This window comes from Leuresthes tenuis, unplaced genomic scaffold (genome assembly GCF_036924035.1).
Source record: "Leuresthes tenuis unplaced genomic scaffold, fLeuTen1.0.hap1 SCAF_12, whole genome shotgun sequence".
Classification (NCBI taxonomy): Eukaryota; Metazoa; Chordata; class Actinopteri; order Atheriniformes; family Atherinopsidae; genus Leuresthes; species Leuresthes tenuis.
Window position 1 is genome coordinate 6,974,263 of NW_027325366.1, and position 17,467 is coordinate 6,991,729.

The 17,467-nt window shown below is 41.0% G+C and overlaps 1 protein-coding gene across 1 annotated transcript in view; it reads right to left on the reverse strand.

The window, feature by feature from the left end:
* Positions 1-17,467, reverse strand: part of col5a2a (collagen, type V, alpha 2a) — a 40,410-nt gene that overhangs the window by 1,319 nt on the left and 21,624 nt on the right. Inside the window, exons 7-53 of the mRNA XM_072397913.1 lie at positions 17,044-17,136; positions 16,896-16,967; positions 13,963-14,007; positions 13,824-13,877; positions 13,575-13,628; positions 13,045-13,098; positions 12,889-12,942; positions 12,644-12,697; positions 12,466-12,510; positions 12,211-12,264; positions 11,958-12,002; positions 11,032-11,085; positions 10,784-10,882; positions 10,605-10,649; positions 10,420-10,518; positions 10,252-10,305; positions 10,006-10,113; positions 9,323-9,376; positions 9,135-9,233; positions 8,969-9,022; positions 8,358-8,456; positions 8,206-8,259; positions 7,947-8,000; positions 7,800-7,853; positions 7,612-7,665; positions 7,459-7,503; positions 7,268-7,366; positions 7,075-7,182; positions 6,874-6,927; positions 6,609-6,662; positions 6,411-6,464; positions 6,258-6,311; positions 6,049-6,156; positions 5,866-5,919; positions 5,576-5,629; positions 5,230-5,391; positions 5,032-5,139; positions 4,807-4,914; positions 4,669-4,722; positions 4,493-4,600; positions 4,277-4,330; positions 3,895-4,002; positions 2,923-2,976; positions 2,602-2,709; positions 2,088-2,397; positions 1,718-1,899; positions 1,357-1,599 (exon numbers count right to left, since the gene is read on the reverse strand). Coding sequence (XP_072254014.1) covers positions 1,357-1,599; positions 1,718-1,899; positions 2,088-2,397; positions 2,602-2,709; positions 2,923-2,976; positions 3,895-4,002; positions 4,277-4,330; positions 4,493-4,600; positions 4,669-4,722; positions 4,807-4,914; positions 5,032-5,139; positions 5,230-5,391; positions 5,576-5,629; positions 5,866-5,919; positions 6,049-6,156; positions 6,258-6,311; positions 6,411-6,464; positions 6,609-6,662; positions 6,874-6,927; positions 7,075-7,182; positions 7,268-7,366; positions 7,459-7,503; positions 7,612-7,665; positions 7,800-7,853; positions 7,947-8,000; positions 8,206-8,259; positions 8,358-8,456; positions 8,969-9,022; positions 9,135-9,233; positions 9,323-9,376; positions 10,006-10,113; positions 10,252-10,305; positions 10,420-10,518; positions 10,605-10,649; positions 10,784-10,882; positions 11,032-11,085; positions 11,958-12,002; positions 12,211-12,264; positions 12,466-12,510; positions 12,644-12,697; positions 12,889-12,942; positions 13,045-13,098; positions 13,575-13,628; positions 13,824-13,877; positions 13,963-14,007; positions 16,896-16,967; positions 17,044-17,136 — 3,888 coding nt within the window. The remainder of the gene's footprint in view (positions 1-1,356; positions 1,600-1,717; positions 1,900-2,087; positions 2,398-2,601; positions 2,710-2,922; positions 2,977-3,894; positions 4,003-4,276; positions 4,331-4,492; positions 4,601-4,668; positions 4,723-4,806; positions 4,915-5,031; positions 5,140-5,229; positions 5,392-5,575; positions 5,630-5,865; positions 5,920-6,048; positions 6,157-6,257; positions 6,312-6,410; positions 6,465-6,608; positions 6,663-6,873; positions 6,928-7,074; positions 7,183-7,267; positions 7,367-7,458; positions 7,504-7,611; positions 7,666-7,799; positions 7,854-7,946; positions 8,001-8,205; positions 8,260-8,357; positions 8,457-8,968; positions 9,023-9,134; positions 9,234-9,322; positions 9,377-10,005; positions 10,114-10,251; positions 10,306-10,419; positions 10,519-10,604; positions 10,650-10,783; positions 10,883-11,031; positions 11,086-11,957; positions 12,003-12,210; positions 12,265-12,465; positions 12,511-12,643; positions 12,698-12,888; positions 12,943-13,044; positions 13,099-13,574; positions 13,629-13,823; positions 13,878-13,962; positions 14,008-16,895; positions 16,968-17,043; positions 17,137-17,467) is intronic.

The window sequence follows — 17,467 nt, forward strand, 5'->3', positions numbered from 1 at the left end:
AAATTTATCCTCCATGTAAGTGTTGTTTGGTTACATAAACTTATCTTACAGTGGATAGATCTTACAGTATTGGCCTGTGCCATACAGATTATTTGTAGTCTAAAAAAATACACAAATATATGTACATAAAGAAAGCAGTCCGCACTCTGGGAATTCTGCTATCCAAGATTAATTTCCATAAGGAAGGCAATATCTATGTGAATATTGCATTTTTGGCATTTCTGGTGCTAATCTCTGGTGCGTTAACGAGAGCTCTATTCCACTCCTGCACCTGCGCATGCTGGATAAGTATTGAACATGAGAGGTGACTAAAATATTTAATATTTGCTATGTACATTTGGGTTTTCCAATCAACGTGGTTTGGCTTGCTCAAAGGTGCTCTTTGGAGAAAGAAAATGTTTCAAACCTAAAAAATCCTTCTACTCATAATGCAAAACTGGAGAAAGCAGTACTTAAGTCTGTAAATTATGCAGCCGATATACAACTGAGATTATTTGGGAATGGACAGCTTTTTACAGTAATACCATTATTGTACCACTAGATGGGACGTGAGTTACTGTAGCGTCTAGACCCAAAACAAGAACAAAGGTTTTTTCTTTTTTTCTTTTGCTGGAGACAGCTTTTAGACAGTAAAGAACTGAAATATGACACAGAACTTCTCTTTTTTTTTCTCTCTGTTATCGTGACCGACACCTTAGTCAACACCGAGAGTCAAGATCAAACTTGGTGTTTGCTTGTTATATTGTCAGTTCTTAGTGAGCTGTTTTTTGTCATTATGGCGAATTTTTTTTCCAGTTAAAATGACAGGAGTCATTCAGGAATTGACAGTCAACATAGCTAATGAGTTGTTTTTTTTTTCTCTTCTCTTTCTGTAATTTGGTAGGATGAGAAAACAAACAAAGAAACAAATACAGAATTATCAATGAGAGAGTTCATCTTTAAAAGGGAGGGAAACATAGCCTGGTAAAACCCTGCCCGCTTCTCATGATAATTTTTGAGGACCAAAGTTACAGTATCCCCATTTAAAATGAACCACTCTGTTTTCCCTGATATTGCAGGGTTTTATTTACGATAGACCGAGATTTGTCAATCAACATCCTAAGCAAAAATGAGAAACAAAGATAGAATTTTGAAACTTAAGCTTACGAACCTGGAGACTGATTTAATCACTTATGTTTGGCTGAAAGATTGCTAATACAAACTCAGAATTCTGCTTTAATCCCACGTTTAGTATGTTGAAAAGATTAAACTATACTTTTGCATCTCAGAAAGTTTTGCCCTCCAGTGCCAGGTCCTTAGTTTTGAATGATGCCAGCTACTATACAGTGGAGTTTGGATTGAAGCACTGGAACTTACTGAGCAGGAGTCCTCCACCACTGTGTATCTGAAGCGGCTGTTTCCTTCTGCTTTGAGCTCTAAGTCATTGGAGCCTTTTAGGAGCACAGCTTTCTTCAAATTGCCCGTCTTGGCATCCTTGTAGCCCACAGTGTTCTTGCAGTGGTAGGTGATGGTCTGGGAGGCCTCTTTGGAGAGCAGGCGGATGAAGGTCATTTGCACTGATACAGAGTTTGCCGGCTGATCTCTGTTACCATAAGTGAACTAGAAACACAAATACAGCTAGTTAAAGCTGTTCTGACATACAGTATATTGCACTTTCAACTACACATTCTTCGCAACATTTCTTCCTCTCACAAATTATCCAAAAGTAACTGCTCACGTGTGTCCCGCTGTTGATGTCGGCTCCAAACCACACAGGTTTGTTCCTGGGGGAGCTCCACCACACTTTACGAGGTATGCTGGATGGGTTGGCAGAGATGCAGGTCTCTCCGGTGTCCATATTGCAGAGCACTTTGATGGCATCCTCTGCACTGCCTTGGTTTGGATCCACCCAGTATTCGCCTACAAATAAAAACAATCAGGATGGGAATGAATTCACAAGTTACTCTTTATCTGCTGCAGTAAAAGTTCTGCATACCTACTGACACTTAACTCTCATCCTGTGTTCACTGCAGCTAATTCAAAGAGAGAAACCTTTGGTGGGTTTGGATGTTTTGAGTAAAATTGTCCCATTCCTCTGAGACACTTACCACTCTTCTTCATAGGGTAGCATCTCTTGAGGTCATCGCAGGTCCTGGCAGGATGTTTCCTGCTGCCATCTGGGCTCTTCATGCTGTCAATCTGACTGCTGAGAGCCTTCAAGGTGGCCTGCACGCCAGGGTCAACGGCCACTATGGTGGAGGAGTTACTGTTGGGCAGAGCCTCGTCCTCACTGAACTCAGGGGGAGGAGGGGGCCCAGAGTCATAATCCTGTGGGCCGCCGAAGAGATCATCCATAACTGCCATGGGAGCTCCTTGTGGACCTGGAGGGCCAGGGGGTCCTGGTTCTCCTGGGGGGCCCTGTGGATTTGGTAAAACATAGCCTTTTTATTTGTTCATTTTTATTTATATCATCAAAGTCAAAACAACAATTATACTTTTTTCTCCTGCCAACAAACATCTGTTTAAAAGGTTTTCATTCCTTTAATCACAGTCTCATCCGGCTGTTTGAAGAAAAACTTTACGAGTTCTGCACACTCTCTGATCTGAATAATGAAGTTATACCTCTGGTCCAATTTCTCCACTGAGTCCACGAGTTCCTGGAGGTCCCATTGGTCCTGGCTGGCCCATGTAACCTTCCTTTCCAGGAGGCCCGACGGGTCCAGGAGGCCCCTGAGTTATATACCAGTAAAAAGTTGTTATCAACCAGCCTCAGAATTTGAGTGGAAATTTATAATTCTAATTTATAATTCCAAAATTATATCTAGCATGAAACTATTATTTTTTTGTGTGCTGTATTGAAAACTCAAACTGTATATAGAGGATAAAGACATTCTCCAAGACAAGATATTCTCCAGCTGAATCGAACAAAAGTGTGGCATTTACCCTCGGGCCGCTTGGTCCAACAATTCCTGGAGCTCCCTGCTCACCGGTTGTACCCTGAAAAGAAAAAAGAATATATTCAATCGGTTCTTCAGTTCACATGCAATGACATCATTAATGATATTCAAGAAGGAAACCTTACATAAAAGCTCAATTTATTTATTGTTTAGGTGCATTTTAGAAACAAAAGCTCTAATTTTAGAGTTTGGTGAGAACACTATCCCTGTCAGCAGATTTCTCGTTTAAATTCATCTCTGTATGTTGGAGATCTGTGTGCCCTCTGCATGCCTGCTTGAGTGCTCTTCCCACTTTCGAAAGACATGCATGTTATGCTAGACTGCAGATCTTAAAGTGGTTTTGTTTCTGAGGCTTAAAGGAGTTCTCACTTTCGACGTGTGGTTACTTTGTCAGGAACCATCCATCAATCAATTTTCTATACCCTCTTAATTCAATGCAGGGTCAAGGAGGGTGACGCCTATGCCGGCTGCCACTGGGCAAGAGGTGGGGTACACCCTGGATAGAATACCAGTCCATCACAGAGCCTTTGTCAGGAATCCTTCTGCATAACTTTTCAGTGCTTAGGGTGATCCGATAGACTTGTACATTCTGTTATGATTGTGCAATGTCATTTATAGTTATGTCAGTGCCTGTGTAATAAGCTTGTGTGGTGTTTTGATTGATTTTATAAGCTGTTTAATTGTTAACTATTATTTTCAAACTATTTAATTTACTAATTCTATTGCTTTTATATACACTTTATCCTTGATTTTTGTCCTGTTTCGGCACCAGGAAATGTACTTTGAATTTGGTTGTGTTTATACAATAAAGATCTATTCTATCTATTCTATTCAATAGAAGTTTCCAACATCTCAAATGAGCCATGAGACAGTAAACGGTGGGTTAGCAAAGTATCTGATATCAACAACAAATGAGTAAGATAGTATAATCAGATAGCTGAACATCCTTTTAACTTACTGGGGGTCCAGGAAGACCTTGCAGACCGGTGAAGCCTCTGTGTCCCTTCTGCCCTCTCTCTCCATGATCACCCAGGTCACCCTTATCTCCTCTTGGTCCTTGAGGCCCCTGAATTAGGAATGATTAAACATTTTATGAGGATTATTTTAATGAAATGGGAAAGACTAATTTTACTGCACCTCTGCACAAATTTCCCGAGGGAAATTCAAAGTATTCAGCAGTTACATAGATGTCTCAAGGCAGGTTAGTATCAATAACAAACAAAAACAAAAATCTAAATCTAAGACATTTAAATCTACGTTAAAATGTCCTTTCTTTTTGTAGACTGACATCAGTATGTGTCAACTTACATGTCTGAATATTTCAAAAGACAGAGACTCACCACTAATCCCCTCTTTCCAGCTGATCCAGGTGGACCTTGAGGTCCTCTAGAGCCCTGCAGATGAGTAGAATTATTAGCACCTTTTGAAAACTCTTTGAAAACCTCATCACTTACTACCGAAGACTATGATCAGAACAGACTATTCTAATGTGTGAATATGTTTCACATGACAATAGTACAGAAAGACAAATACAGAGGAAGTTAAAATGCACTTACAGACTCTCCTCTCTTTCCTGAATCACCTGGTGCACCAACAGGACCGGGAGGTCCAGGGAGTCCCTGAGGACCAATCAAGCCCTCTGGACCAGAATCTCCTCGGTCTCCCTGAAATCGAATGCCTGTCAGTGACTTGCAATAAGAAAAGGAGGACAAAAGTCAGGTTTTGACCCTACCCTTTGTCCGAGAACACCATCCTTTCCTGTGGGGCCATCAGAACCTGCAGGACCCTGAGGACCAGACAAAATACATCATTAGAACAGCTTTGAAGTTGTAACTTGCCATCATCAGGTAGGTTTAAAACATGGGCTTACATCAGGACCAGGATCGCCACGAGGTCCGTTTGCACCAGGAACACCAACTGGACCTGGAGGGCCTTTATCTCCAGATGATCCTGTGGATCCCTGTTTTCCTGGTGGACCCTGCAAAAATGACAACAGAACTAAAGTTGCAGCCAAATACAAACAAGTACCAACAATATACACCAAAATGACTGAAATAAGATGCTGCAGAGGACAGAGGACTTCAGTAATACAAACCGCTAGTCCTGGTAAACCTGGCATCCCGCGTTCTCCTCTCTGACCTGGAAGACCCACAATGCCCCTCTGTCCTGTAGTTCCAGCAGGGCCTGGAGGACCATCAGGACCCTGAAGCCAGTGAGCAAACACATAGGAAATTTAGATTTGGTACTCTTAACACCACAAACTGTAAAACCATGTTCAGTAACATCAGTTTACCGTGGGGCCGTCCTCTCCAGAGTCACCTTTGTCACCTAAGCTCCCTGGTGGTCCTGCAGGTCCACGCTCTCCTTGTCGTCCAGGGGGTCCGTGATCTCCACGGAGTCCAGGAGGACCTTCTTTGCCTGGAAGTCCCAGGGGTCCAGGTTCTCCAACTGGGCCCTTATAAGAAAGGTTGCAGTTGTTGTTGATGCATGGAATAAGAATACAAAACATGGTGTGCTCCCACTTATACAATCATCTCTGTTCAGAATGGCCCGTGCACACTTCCACAGTGTTGAGTATGCTTGATAGTAAGGTTGCTTGTTCTAGAAAATTTACATACATACATGCTGACAGTACCTACCGATGGGCCTGGTGGTCCAACTCTTCCTGCAGATCCAGGAAAACCAGTAGGGCCCTGCAAGCAAAAAAGTCCTCAGATACAGTATTATAAGTTTTATGACAGAACATAATATTAACTGTTTGAAAAAATGACACAGCAGATCATAGTCTTTTAAAGTGGTTTCATAAGGACCAGGATGGCCACACTGTCCATGGGCTCACGCAATCTCAGCATGATAAACTAAAGGTTAATTGAATAGTACTATAATATTAGTATGAATAATATAGAAATTGTTTTGTTTATGATCTTACTGGAGCGCCCTGTGTTCCTCTTCCTCCTTTTAGTCCAGCAACACCAACTGGTCCCTAAAAAATAAATTAAGTCTTAATATAAATTTCTCAGCACCACATCTGCAAGAAGGGAAAGGAAGCTTCTCTGGAACTCAGTAAACATGCAAAACATGGACCACTAAATTCTTTATGCTTGAAACTCACAGGAGGTCCGTGAGCACCAGCTAAGCCTTGTGGTCCCGGAGAACCCGCATCTCCTTTCTGGCCTTGCTCTCCAGGCTCTCCCTTGACACCTGGTTGACCATCAGGACCCTGCAAAGTGTCTGTAACGTTAGCAAATATTCTTGTCCATTTAACCATCTGCACATCACTATAATTATATGTAGGGAAGAAGAGCCATCCAGGCTACTCACAGGGGGTCCGGCAAATCCAACTGTACCAATTGGGCCAGGGTCACCTCTTGCTCCCTGAAATGATAACAACTTAGTCTTGATATACTGTCAATAACTAAGCAAAGCCAAAATTACTTAATGTGCAAGACAGAAACAGTGGTCAGATCTACGCACAGGTGTTCCTCTCGATCCTGGAGGTCCAGATGGTCCTTTTGGTCCAGGTTCTCCCTGCACAGATGTCCTATGTTTACTGATAGCACTTTGCACAACCCCTCACTGAGCATCATCCAGTATTTTTCTATTTTTGTTGAAAGAGCATGAGCAAGAGATTGTCTTATCAGCCATTAAACATGTGTTATAAAACAGCTCTACCTTCTCACCACTGGGTCCTGCAGGTCCTAGTGGGCCAACAGGGCCAGGGGCTCCCTGCAAACAGTAAAGAAAGGTTTAGGATCTCTACTCATCACCATTTCTAATGGTTAATAATAACATGTACAGTCCTGTCAGCTGACATACATTAGGGTGAGTCTTGAGAATGAATCATGTCATTATCAGCTAAGTGTGAGGTTTGCTTCTTTGTTCATGACTGATCTAAGAGAAAATGTGTTAAAATATAATTAAAATATGTTTTACTCACTCTTGCACCATCATTTCCAGGTGTACCTTCTGATCCTTTCTCACCAATTGCTCCCTAAACAAAGACAGGAAAGTAGAGTAAATCTTATTCAGGTACAGGTAATAGCAGAGATCAGAGTCATAGTTTTACAAAGAAATTAACTAACTAAGAAAAAAACTGAGATCTGTTTAGGGTTTTTAATAAAAATTATGACAAACTTACTCTGTCACCTTTGGGCCCAGGAGGACCAGAGATGCCTCTCTCTCCCGGCATTCCCTGAAGACCAGGAGGACCCACATCACCCAAAGCACCAGTGGGGCCTGGGCTTCCCTACAAAGTCAAACATCAGGGTTAGTCCAAATCAGTACATATCAGTCCACATGTCTCCTGTGCACAAATGCCATGCCAATAGTACCTTTGGTCCATCTGGACCAGGTGCGCCAGGAATTCCTTTAGGTCCCTGCAGACCAGTTGAACCCAGTTCTCCTCTCTCTCCAGGAATTCCACGCTCCCCCTAGAAGATAGATGGCATCAGATGATCAGTGACACTATCTACTGTAAACTAACTGAAATTAATCAGTTTTCATCATGTTGAAATTCACCCACCCTTGGTCCAATCTGACCCACAGGTCCAAGCTCTCCAGGAATACCCTGAAATAAACAATTTTTACACATTGGGTCCAAATATAATAGACATCAAACACAGTACTTTAAGTAGACCTGAGTAGGAGCTGGTTTTATAATTTTTGTTGCACTCACTAGGTCACCTGGTTTACCAGATTCTCCAGGGGGGCCTTGATTTCCAGGCAAACCCTATGAGAAAAGAAAAAAGCAAAATGATAAAACAGACTTAATAATTCCCATCCATCTTGTCCTCTCATATTTATCAAACTCTATGAGATGTTATGAAACTCATGTTTAACTTCAAGCCAAAAACCATTACACACCTGGAATCCGTTCACACCTGGTGGTCCCTGCTCTCCTCTGTCTCCTGCAACACCCTTTGAAATGGCACAATGATCTGTGTCATTTGCAGCAGTCATAAAAAAAAGCTCTTAGTAATTTTGGTGATACAAGAGAAATAATATATTTACAGAGGGACCAGGGGGGCCTGCAGGGCCAACTTCTCCATCTTTGCCTGGAGGACCCTGTTAAAAAAGTGACAAACCTGCTCATAACCCATTTAGAGGCAACCAAGTGAGGGTGTGAGGTTTTCAGAGACGTAACGAATAACATCTGTTGTAAACATGATTGTTGTGGTAAAATAGTTGCACATTAAGATGTCATACAAACATTTTATATGTCCTACTCTGTTTACTAAAAGCAAAATCTACATTTATAAACAGTACTTACTCTTTGACCTAGCACTCCTGCAGATCCCTGTTCACCTGTTTTTCCTGGGTCCCCCTTTGAGAGTAAAACATGCTAAACTATTAGAAACACAATAGGGTTTTAATGTACTCATCTGACAATTAAACCACAGTTTTGAGTGACTGCAACCTTACATTGAAGCCTTTGGGACCTGGATTCCCCATGGTTCCTGCAGGGCCTCTGTTTCCAATGGACCCCGCTGGGCCTGGGCGACCATCCTCACCTGGGGCACCCTAAATAAGAAGCAAAACATACTTTGGTTTAACCAACACTGAATATTTATCATGATATCAAAATAAAATAAAGTGATTGTAGCAAAAGCTCTAATGTGGAACATTTAGGGTATACGTTTATATATTATATAAATATATTTTTGTACACATGTGACTTAGTATTGATAACTACTTTCCATTCATGTTGAATTGTGTGAAAAAAATATACTTCTTTTTATTTTCTAAAACAAACAAATAATCCCATGAGACTATTTGAGTCACCCTCATCTTGCTGCAAAACTGTGTGACTAAAGCAGCCCAGATGGCACAAACTAAAGACTGCTTCTAAAGTGGGAGGTTAATGTTTTTAATGTTTTTTTTTTTTACCACTATAGTATGGAGAAAGGTGCGGGGCATTCAGTTGTTTACAATTTGCAATTTGTACCACAAGATGCCCCTATACCCCACACACTAGACATTTAAAACACTTTCTATGTCTAGCGTCTAAATCACAATTAAATTATGTGACATACCAGTGGCCCTGGCTTGCCTTCTGCTCCCTGGACTCCTGGGGTACCAGTTAGACCCTGTAGACAAGTGATCAAATAATCACTTTTTGAAGTAAAGGAATATACACAACACATATAGTTACCAAGTTAAATGGTAGATCAAAAGTAAAAGGCCAAAGTCTTGTGTTACCCTTGCACCTGGTAGACCAGGTTCTCCTGGACGTCCTAGGTCTCCTAGAGAACCTTTAGGTCCTGGTGGGCCAGAAATACCACGATCTCCTTGAGCACCCTTTTGAGAAAGGCAATAGGTATTCCCTGAATTTGCTAAGTAAGACATCTACCAAGACAAAATGTTTACATTGTAAAAATATATTGCACCTTAGGTCCTGGCAGTCCATCAGCACCAGGGAATCCTCTGTTACCAGGAGAACCCTGGAAAACAGATCATGTAGATTGTAATCCCATTTGTGTTTGTTAAACAATAAACCACAGCAGTTTTTTAAAAGAAACAACCGTGAATATACTAGGTAGTTTGATTCTCCAGTCTTAATTCAGTAACTTTTAGACTGCATCAGGAGACTAGTGCACCAGTAGGAACCCCACAGACATGGGGAGAAACAGACCAGAAAACAGAATCATTTGGACCTGATCTGGGCCATTTACAACCCACTTATGGTTGCGTTATGGCACTAAGAAGTGCTCTGTGGGCCAGATGTGGCCCCAAAAGTCAGTAGCTGGCCTGTTTTGAGATATAGCAAATACAATTTGGACCAGATCTGGTGGACCTGTGATGTGGGCTGTGTTTGGGTCGAACCTCATTTTCCATCTGGGAAATGACCATCGCAAACAGATGGACCTTTGTGTATTAAGGTGACATTATTTACCACCATCTCTGTGTGCAAGTTTTACACAAAAATCATGAAGTTTTAATTTATTTTTTCCTTCAGACAAAAAAAAGTCAAAACTCCTATTTATAATGGAGCCAACCCCTGCCCTCAGTGAAATACTCATAAGTGCAATGCTGTGAGGAAGACTGAAAGAGACAAAGGATGCTGACTCACTCTCTCACCAACAGGACCAATGGGGCCAACAGAGCCAGGGTCTCCACGTAATCCTCGCTTTCCTTCCTCACCCTGAGGTCCAATCACTCCCTGAGAGCCTGGTGGACCCTATGAAATGGACACACAAGGAAAAATTGACACTGAAGCTAAAAGACCAGCTTTATCTGTTACCTTTCTTCAATTAAATAATCTTGTTTGATGACTTCCAAAAAAAAACATTTCAGGGTTTTCTTTTTTAAGTCTTACAGGTTCTCCTTTAGGTCCAGCATCTCCTTTGAAACCTGGAACACCAACATCTCCCTATGACACAAAAATGTAAAAATGTTACTTACTATAAACCACTATTTGTTTTATTAAGGTTTAAGAACATTCCAGCAATTTTGACCAATAATTCAAGAAATTAAGTTAATTTACCAGCTGTCCTTTGATACCAGGCTGTCCGGTGCTTCCCTGAGGTCCTGGTGGACCTAGGGGCCCTGGATTGCCGCCTGGACCTTGTGGACCAAGATTTCCCTGTAAAGAGTCAGCCATGTTTTTCAGAACATTGTTTATTTGTTTATAATTAAAAAAACACCTAAATTGAATAACTGTGTACACACCACTGGTCCTTTGGTACCTGTGCCTCCATCTGTACCCATGGGTCCCTTTGAACACAAAAGTTCTCTTGTTAGATAATCTGTTAAATATAGTAATAACCTGGGTGAACTGTTTTGAAACATTACTTCCTTATAATTGTACTTCATGTGACATATAAGTAGAAGTAAAGTAAAACATTAACCCTGAGGCCAACTGGTCCAGGTCTGCCCAGGTGACCAGTCTCTCCTCTCTGCCCCTGTGGGCCCTCTGGACCCCTGACACCTGTCGGGCCAGGTTGTCCCTGTGGAATACAGTTACCAAGAAAATCAAATATCAAGAAATGTGATGCATTTGACTTTGAGAGCATTATAAACACCCAAAGGCCCCATCACTGTAAAAGTTCAGGTTATTAGAGAATTCCCTCTCTGTAAGCTGTGTTACTTTACTTGCCTTCATGCCCGGGGCTCCTGGATATCCAGGTGAGCCGTTGAGACCCAAGGGGCCCTGTTAACAAACAGAGGCGAAACAATTGGTGTAAAGTTGTAACATGGAAAATGTGCATTCACAGAACAAACGTAAAAACACAGTGGCAGAGCAGGTATAGCAGACCACAGCTACTATGCAGGCAATGTCTATAGCCAAGTTTTAAATGCAAATTTGAGGTGATCTTTTAAAACACCAGTAAAGAGAAATGTGAAGAAGACACATATGGTTTAAGGTTCATAGTGTGGCCAGAGGGTGGCAGTATAGGCAACAAGACATGTCATCTTGCAGAACACTTTAGAAAACAAACCTTAAGGATGAAAAAAAACAAAAAAAAAACAATGGTGACGAACATTCACAAGGGTAAAATGGAGATAGTGCTTCTTGGGAATTACTTTAATCTCTGTGAATTTCTGGGATATTACATCATATGAGGGAAAAAAGCTAGTCAATCACGTGACTTTAATGTTTTTGGGCTCAGATCTTTTATAAAACTTTGTGTATACTTTTTTTTGTACATAATTAACAAAATATTATGTGCACATGACATACACATGTTTTACTTAAGTAAAAAAAAATGCTTGAGTGAAACAGTGAAAGATACACACATAAAAAACATTGCCATTGCCAAGATAAGAACTGAGGCAGAAGAAGTAAAAAGAGAGTAGAAAAATAGATAAAGGAAGAGTTCAATTTTGCTCCAGATATACAACATTTTTATCAAAATTTAAAAGTTATTTACTGAGCTGGGTGGGAGATTTGCACTCTAAGAGTCTTAACTGGTAGCCTAAATCTATTCCATTCTAATCCAGCTTAGCATTTGTATCTATCTATCATTTGTACCTAAGAAATACCATTTTGGTGGAAGAAAATCATTGTGAATGCTGACTTACCATAGGGCCAGGTTTCCCGACATTACCAGGTGGACCCCGCTTACCCTAAGAGAGAAAAACCTAATCACTGGATAGCAGAGTGTTTTATATATTTTATTTAAATTACTGAACTTCTAACAATACAATACTCATATTAGTACAGCAAACGGCAGTATTAGTACAGCAGTTTCAGCAAACAATTGTTCACACATTTTGGTCATTAGTGGGAAAATCCCCTACTAATAGTGCTTTTGCTTAGTGTTAACATGCTTACTGCTATACCGCCGGGTCCAGGGCGACCTCTCTCCCCAGGCATCCCAGCAGGACCCTGTTTAAACACAGACAAAGACCAATTGCAGTTACTCCCCATTTAAACGAGCACAAGTTTGGAAGTGTTGATCATTATTTACATTAAGCTGCACACAGTTCCTGTCAATGCTAGATAAGAGCTGAGAGCAAAACAGAAAAATTCATGTTTGATTTAAGGATAGAGTTATTCATCAAACATGAATTTAAAATCTTAACTTACCATAGAACCAGGTCCTCCCATTGGACCAGGGGGGCCTGTAGCACCCTAAAAAAACACAGAAAACTAATTTGTTTACAGCATTACGACAGAATATTTAGGCATCACCTGATCAATCAGTGAAAGAAACACCAGAAACAATAAAGAATTATTATTGCACAATTTCACATAATGTTTATACCTTGGATCCAACTGCTCCAGTTTCACCTTTTTGGCCAAGTGGTCCTCCGTGACCCTGTTCACAAGAGGGGAGAAAACAAACTCAGCTGTATTTCATGCTGTGTATGCACTTGATGTGAACGTGGAGAGAATGAGTAACAAAAAAGAGAATAGCCAGGGCAAATTAGTATAATTCAATTTTATTAGAAGATTCCTTAAATCCTCTATGCTGTTTTTAAAACAGCTTCTCAGACAACTGATACTCACTCTGTGACCTTTCAGGCCAGGAGGCCCGGGTGTACCAGGAAATCCTCTAGGCCCCTAAAATACGTAACATGGATGGAAATGATTAGTTGTGATAAGGTCAACAACGCAGAAACAGCAGATTCTGGTTCCAGTATGTATTGAGCTAGAAAAGCTTACTGGTGATCCGGGGAATCCAACTTCTCCAGAGTTTCCTGCTTTACCTGCTTCTCCCTGTGTAAAGACATGGCATTACATACTTATTTGTTGCAAAAACGTAAGACTGAACCGCATTCCACTTGCCTCTGAAGTCAGAAACACAAAGCAAGGAATGATGTCACACCTGACCACGTTCCAGTTTCAAGTCAGAAAACCAATAAGATTTGCTTATTGTTATGTTCATGGACGATTCTAGGTATGGCAATACAAGTTGATAGAAATGCAGTATTTTATGATATTTTGTGGACAGTACTGTGTGTGCAACTGATTTAATGAAACAGAAATTGATAGAAGTTCTAATAAACTGTTTATCAGAGCTGCTATCACCACTATTCTGTGTGGGGCTGTAAGGTTGGATCTTGGGGCTGGTGAGATTCTTACAACTTTCCCAGTAGAAAATCAGATTTTCTAATGAACCAACCCAAGAATGTATCTTTCTCTTGCTAAAGTTGCACATATGATGACAGACAAAATGACCAAAGCTGACTCACATCTTCACCCGGTTTCCCTGGGAGGCCCTCAGGTCCTCTTTGCCCAGATGGACCCTGAGAAATACAGTGATATTGTAAACATTTAAAATGTACCCAAGACAGTCCTACTATATGTATGATGTAGGTGTCCATATCAAACAAGCAGCCTACTAAGAATGAATAAAAACCATGCACATCACATGCACAGCCACCATGTGCATATGAAGAATTTGACCATACACAGAAAATTAAAACAAAATTTTGTCATACCATTTGACCTGGATCTCCAACATCCCCAGGAGGTCCTTGTGGTCCTGCTTGACCCTTTAAATAACAGTTAAAACATTCATTAAAGAAAAAGGAATAACAACAACATCGGAAGCACATAGTAAAGATATTGAGAACTTACAGGTGAACCATTTGGTCCAGGAGGCCCTCTTGTTCCAGCCTCTCCCTACAACAAACAACACACCAAATAAAATAAAGAGTTGAGCCTAATATCAAAGAATTCTCAAACATGTGCTCTATAGGTAGAGCAACTGATAACCACAAGACTCACTAGCTGGAGGTTTCATTTGGTGCTCTAATTTCCTTAGAGACACTTTATGACCCATATTCAAATACCTGTCAAAGCACAGACACTGGCCCGGTGGAAACTTGCCAATTTAACACTTGAATTTACACACCACAATATTCCAATCGAGGGCTACAACTTCACTGCAGTTTTACCTGACAACAAATATTCAATATGGTTTATTTACTTTAAAAAAATAAAAGTATGAAGAAACTATCCATGTTGCCCTTGTTTGTTTTAAAACAATCACTACAGTAAAACCAGATTATTCAGGTAAGGTCCTGAGACAGTTTTTTCAACATTCAATTAAAGGTTTGGGAAACACTGGAATTTCTACCATATGATAACTATACTATAATCTCCTGGCATCATTTGATTTATTTTTAAGTAGTTTATATGCTTGGAAAATCCCTCCTCTGCACATCCAGCAGTTATACTGTAAACAGAAGCAGACTATTGTGATTCTCTAAGGAAACAGTATTTGAAATATTAGTTTAGAATAAAAATTTGTATACAGTGCCCAACCAGATTAGAGACCCTTGATCATGCTGCTATGTCTGGTTAAACCAGTGTTTATATAGTCTGGGTGTGGTTGGGAGAGCTGGTAGTGCTTAGCTGAGCGGGAACAGCGTTCAGTTTGGATGTCAGGAGACTCAGCTCAACTGGAATTAATTTGCCATTGCCAATTTATGTATCCAGCCTACAGCGCATGCGCGAGCGCGATTCCCGCCAGGCAAGTCAGATGAATTCGGCTGGCTCAAATGTCACAAAACCGAAGGGATACGCCTCTTTAAACTGGCTGTCTGCTGCCATTAAACTTAACCGAAGAAGTAGAACAAGAGGAGTCCAAGTCTAATAAGGAGAAAAGTAATTTCATAGGGTTTGTCATTTTTGCTTTCACTGCTCTGCGGCCACGCGTCACGTGACGATTGAGGAAGTACAGCGCTGTTCTGAACAGGCGTTCTCGGAGTCACGTGTTGAATGTGGAAAAATGGAGCAGTGTGAAGAACTGAGCGATTTTGACAAGGGCCAGGTCGTCGTGGCCAGAGAGATGGGTGTGAGCGTTTCCAAAACGGCGAAAATGGTGGGCTGCTCCCGGGCAGCAGTGGTCAGTACCTACAGGCTATGGTACGAGGAGGGGCTGAGGCTCCGCGCGGGGCGCCCCAGACTCATAGACCCGCGAGAGCTCATGGACGAGGGAGAGAGTGAGAGCGATGGTGAGGAGGCTCCCACAAAGGAAGCCTGTGGGGCCGTTTCGGATGAAGTAGTATCTCCAGTACCCGCTGTGGAAAAAGACGAACTGGTTGGGAGAGATTGATGCTTCGGGAAGCCTTTGGAAAAGGACACGGAGTTCAAGATGTACTGACTGACCTCTTCCGCACATCTGGCGCATCGGTGCTTCCATCGTAGGACTCAAAAGACCAGCTGCTAACATCTTTGTGGGTGTGAGGACGAGCAGGACATTAGTTGCGTTTCGTCAGTGGTTCATGTGCTTTCTTATTAAAACAGATTGGAATCTGAAGTCCGTAGCCTGTTATTGTTTCTGATTTGGTGCTCAACACTTTAACGTACTTCAGGCTTCAGTGCTGCACTTTTTTTTTTAGATGTTTTGATTCATTTGCTTTTGGGTAGGCGTATCAAGGTGGTGAGAAAATCCAAAATTCCACTGATCAGCCTGAACATTAAAGCCGCAGAGGTGACGTGAACTATATTAACCAGTCTGTTTACACAAACCACCCTCTGAAACATTGTTGCAACCCCAGCAGCTCTCCCATGATAACAGCCTAACAGTCCACTGCCAATGTCTGTGAGCCAGAAACCACAGGAAACACACAGCTTGTTTATCTTTAACTCATTAATGCAATATACAGCCCTTGGAGCTTCCTTGGTTAAAGTAGTGTAAACTAGTGCACAACAGCTCCTCTTCCTCTTGCCAGTGCTGAGCAACCATCTTGTCACTGTTCTGTACTGCTGCAAGCAATTATCATTTTTAAATACAGAATCAACCCTACTTTTAAATGATGTATTAGTTCTTTGTTTTTTAGTTAGGTGTACAATCTCTGGCTAACATTATGGAATCACAACTCTTGAAGGTCATTTATTTTAACTTGTAAAAAAAAACATGATTTCAAACTATTTGATTTAACAGCTGCACATTCTGCACCTAATAAAATAAAAAAAGAATTGTTGTAAATTTGAAAATTACAGGAGTGTAAGCTACCAGCCGAACTTTATGCCTAAACAGAAGAAAACTTGCTGTTGGCTGAAGAGAAGCAGTCGTGGACTGTGGGTGACAGAAAGAAAATGAATGCGCAGTAAATGCAAATTGACATTTTTGGACACTTCTCATTCCATCAATCAAAAGTAGGTTTGATGATGCTGACGTAATGTTTTTCAGTTTCACGATGATGATGAATCTTGCCATTAAACAGAAAGCCTTCAATCCATGCTTCAAAGAATTCAAGTTGTCTGTAAAGCCAGAGGAGGAACAACAAAGAACTAATAATATTTTTCTTATTTGATGAATGAATCCATTTTTTTCCTGACGACTGAGTGATTGCATATTTTCTTTCTCTGTCTGTTCTAAAAGAAAGTTCCCCAAAATACCAAATTGTTCAGCTACTAAATGATGAAGTTTTATGTGATATCTGTAATTTGTTTTTTATACTGTATGAACATCCTCCAATTGTGGTGATTCCATAATTTTTCCCAAGTGTTGTAGAAGACCTGCAGATAAGTTAAACATTTTTTTTCTGACATCCTCTTACCCTCGTGCCACTCAACATGGCCTGGGGTCCTGTTTTTCCATCAAACCCTTGAGCCATCTGGGTTCCCAGCCCCTGCGGGTACATCATGTCAGGTTAGCTGAGGTTAATGTCATTATGTATGTGTGAAAAAATAACAGAGCTTACTGACCTCTGGATGCGTTGGATGGCCTGGAGGTCCTGCTTCACCAGGCTGACCTGGTATACCAGGCTCTCCATCATATCCCGGAGGGCCTCGCAGTCCCTAGAGAGTAAAATAGATCCTGATTTTTTTTTATAGCTCGACTCAATCTGATACTGATTTATCCTTTTTTTTTGGTGGTGATTGTGTTTTCAAATTTCATTTAAGTGAACTTAAACATGAAAATAAAAGTCGGGTATCATTAAAGCAGCTAAGATTTACAGTGGAACGTCATTCTGGTTTGAAATCAAATGAATCATTGTTTTTTCTTATTGAACTATGAGCTGTAAAGAGTGGGCAGTGGGAAAACAATGCTAATAAATCACCAACAAAATGCTGCATCCTCCACCAACCGGGCCACATTCATTCATCACTGCTTCCAGTTGTGCTTACT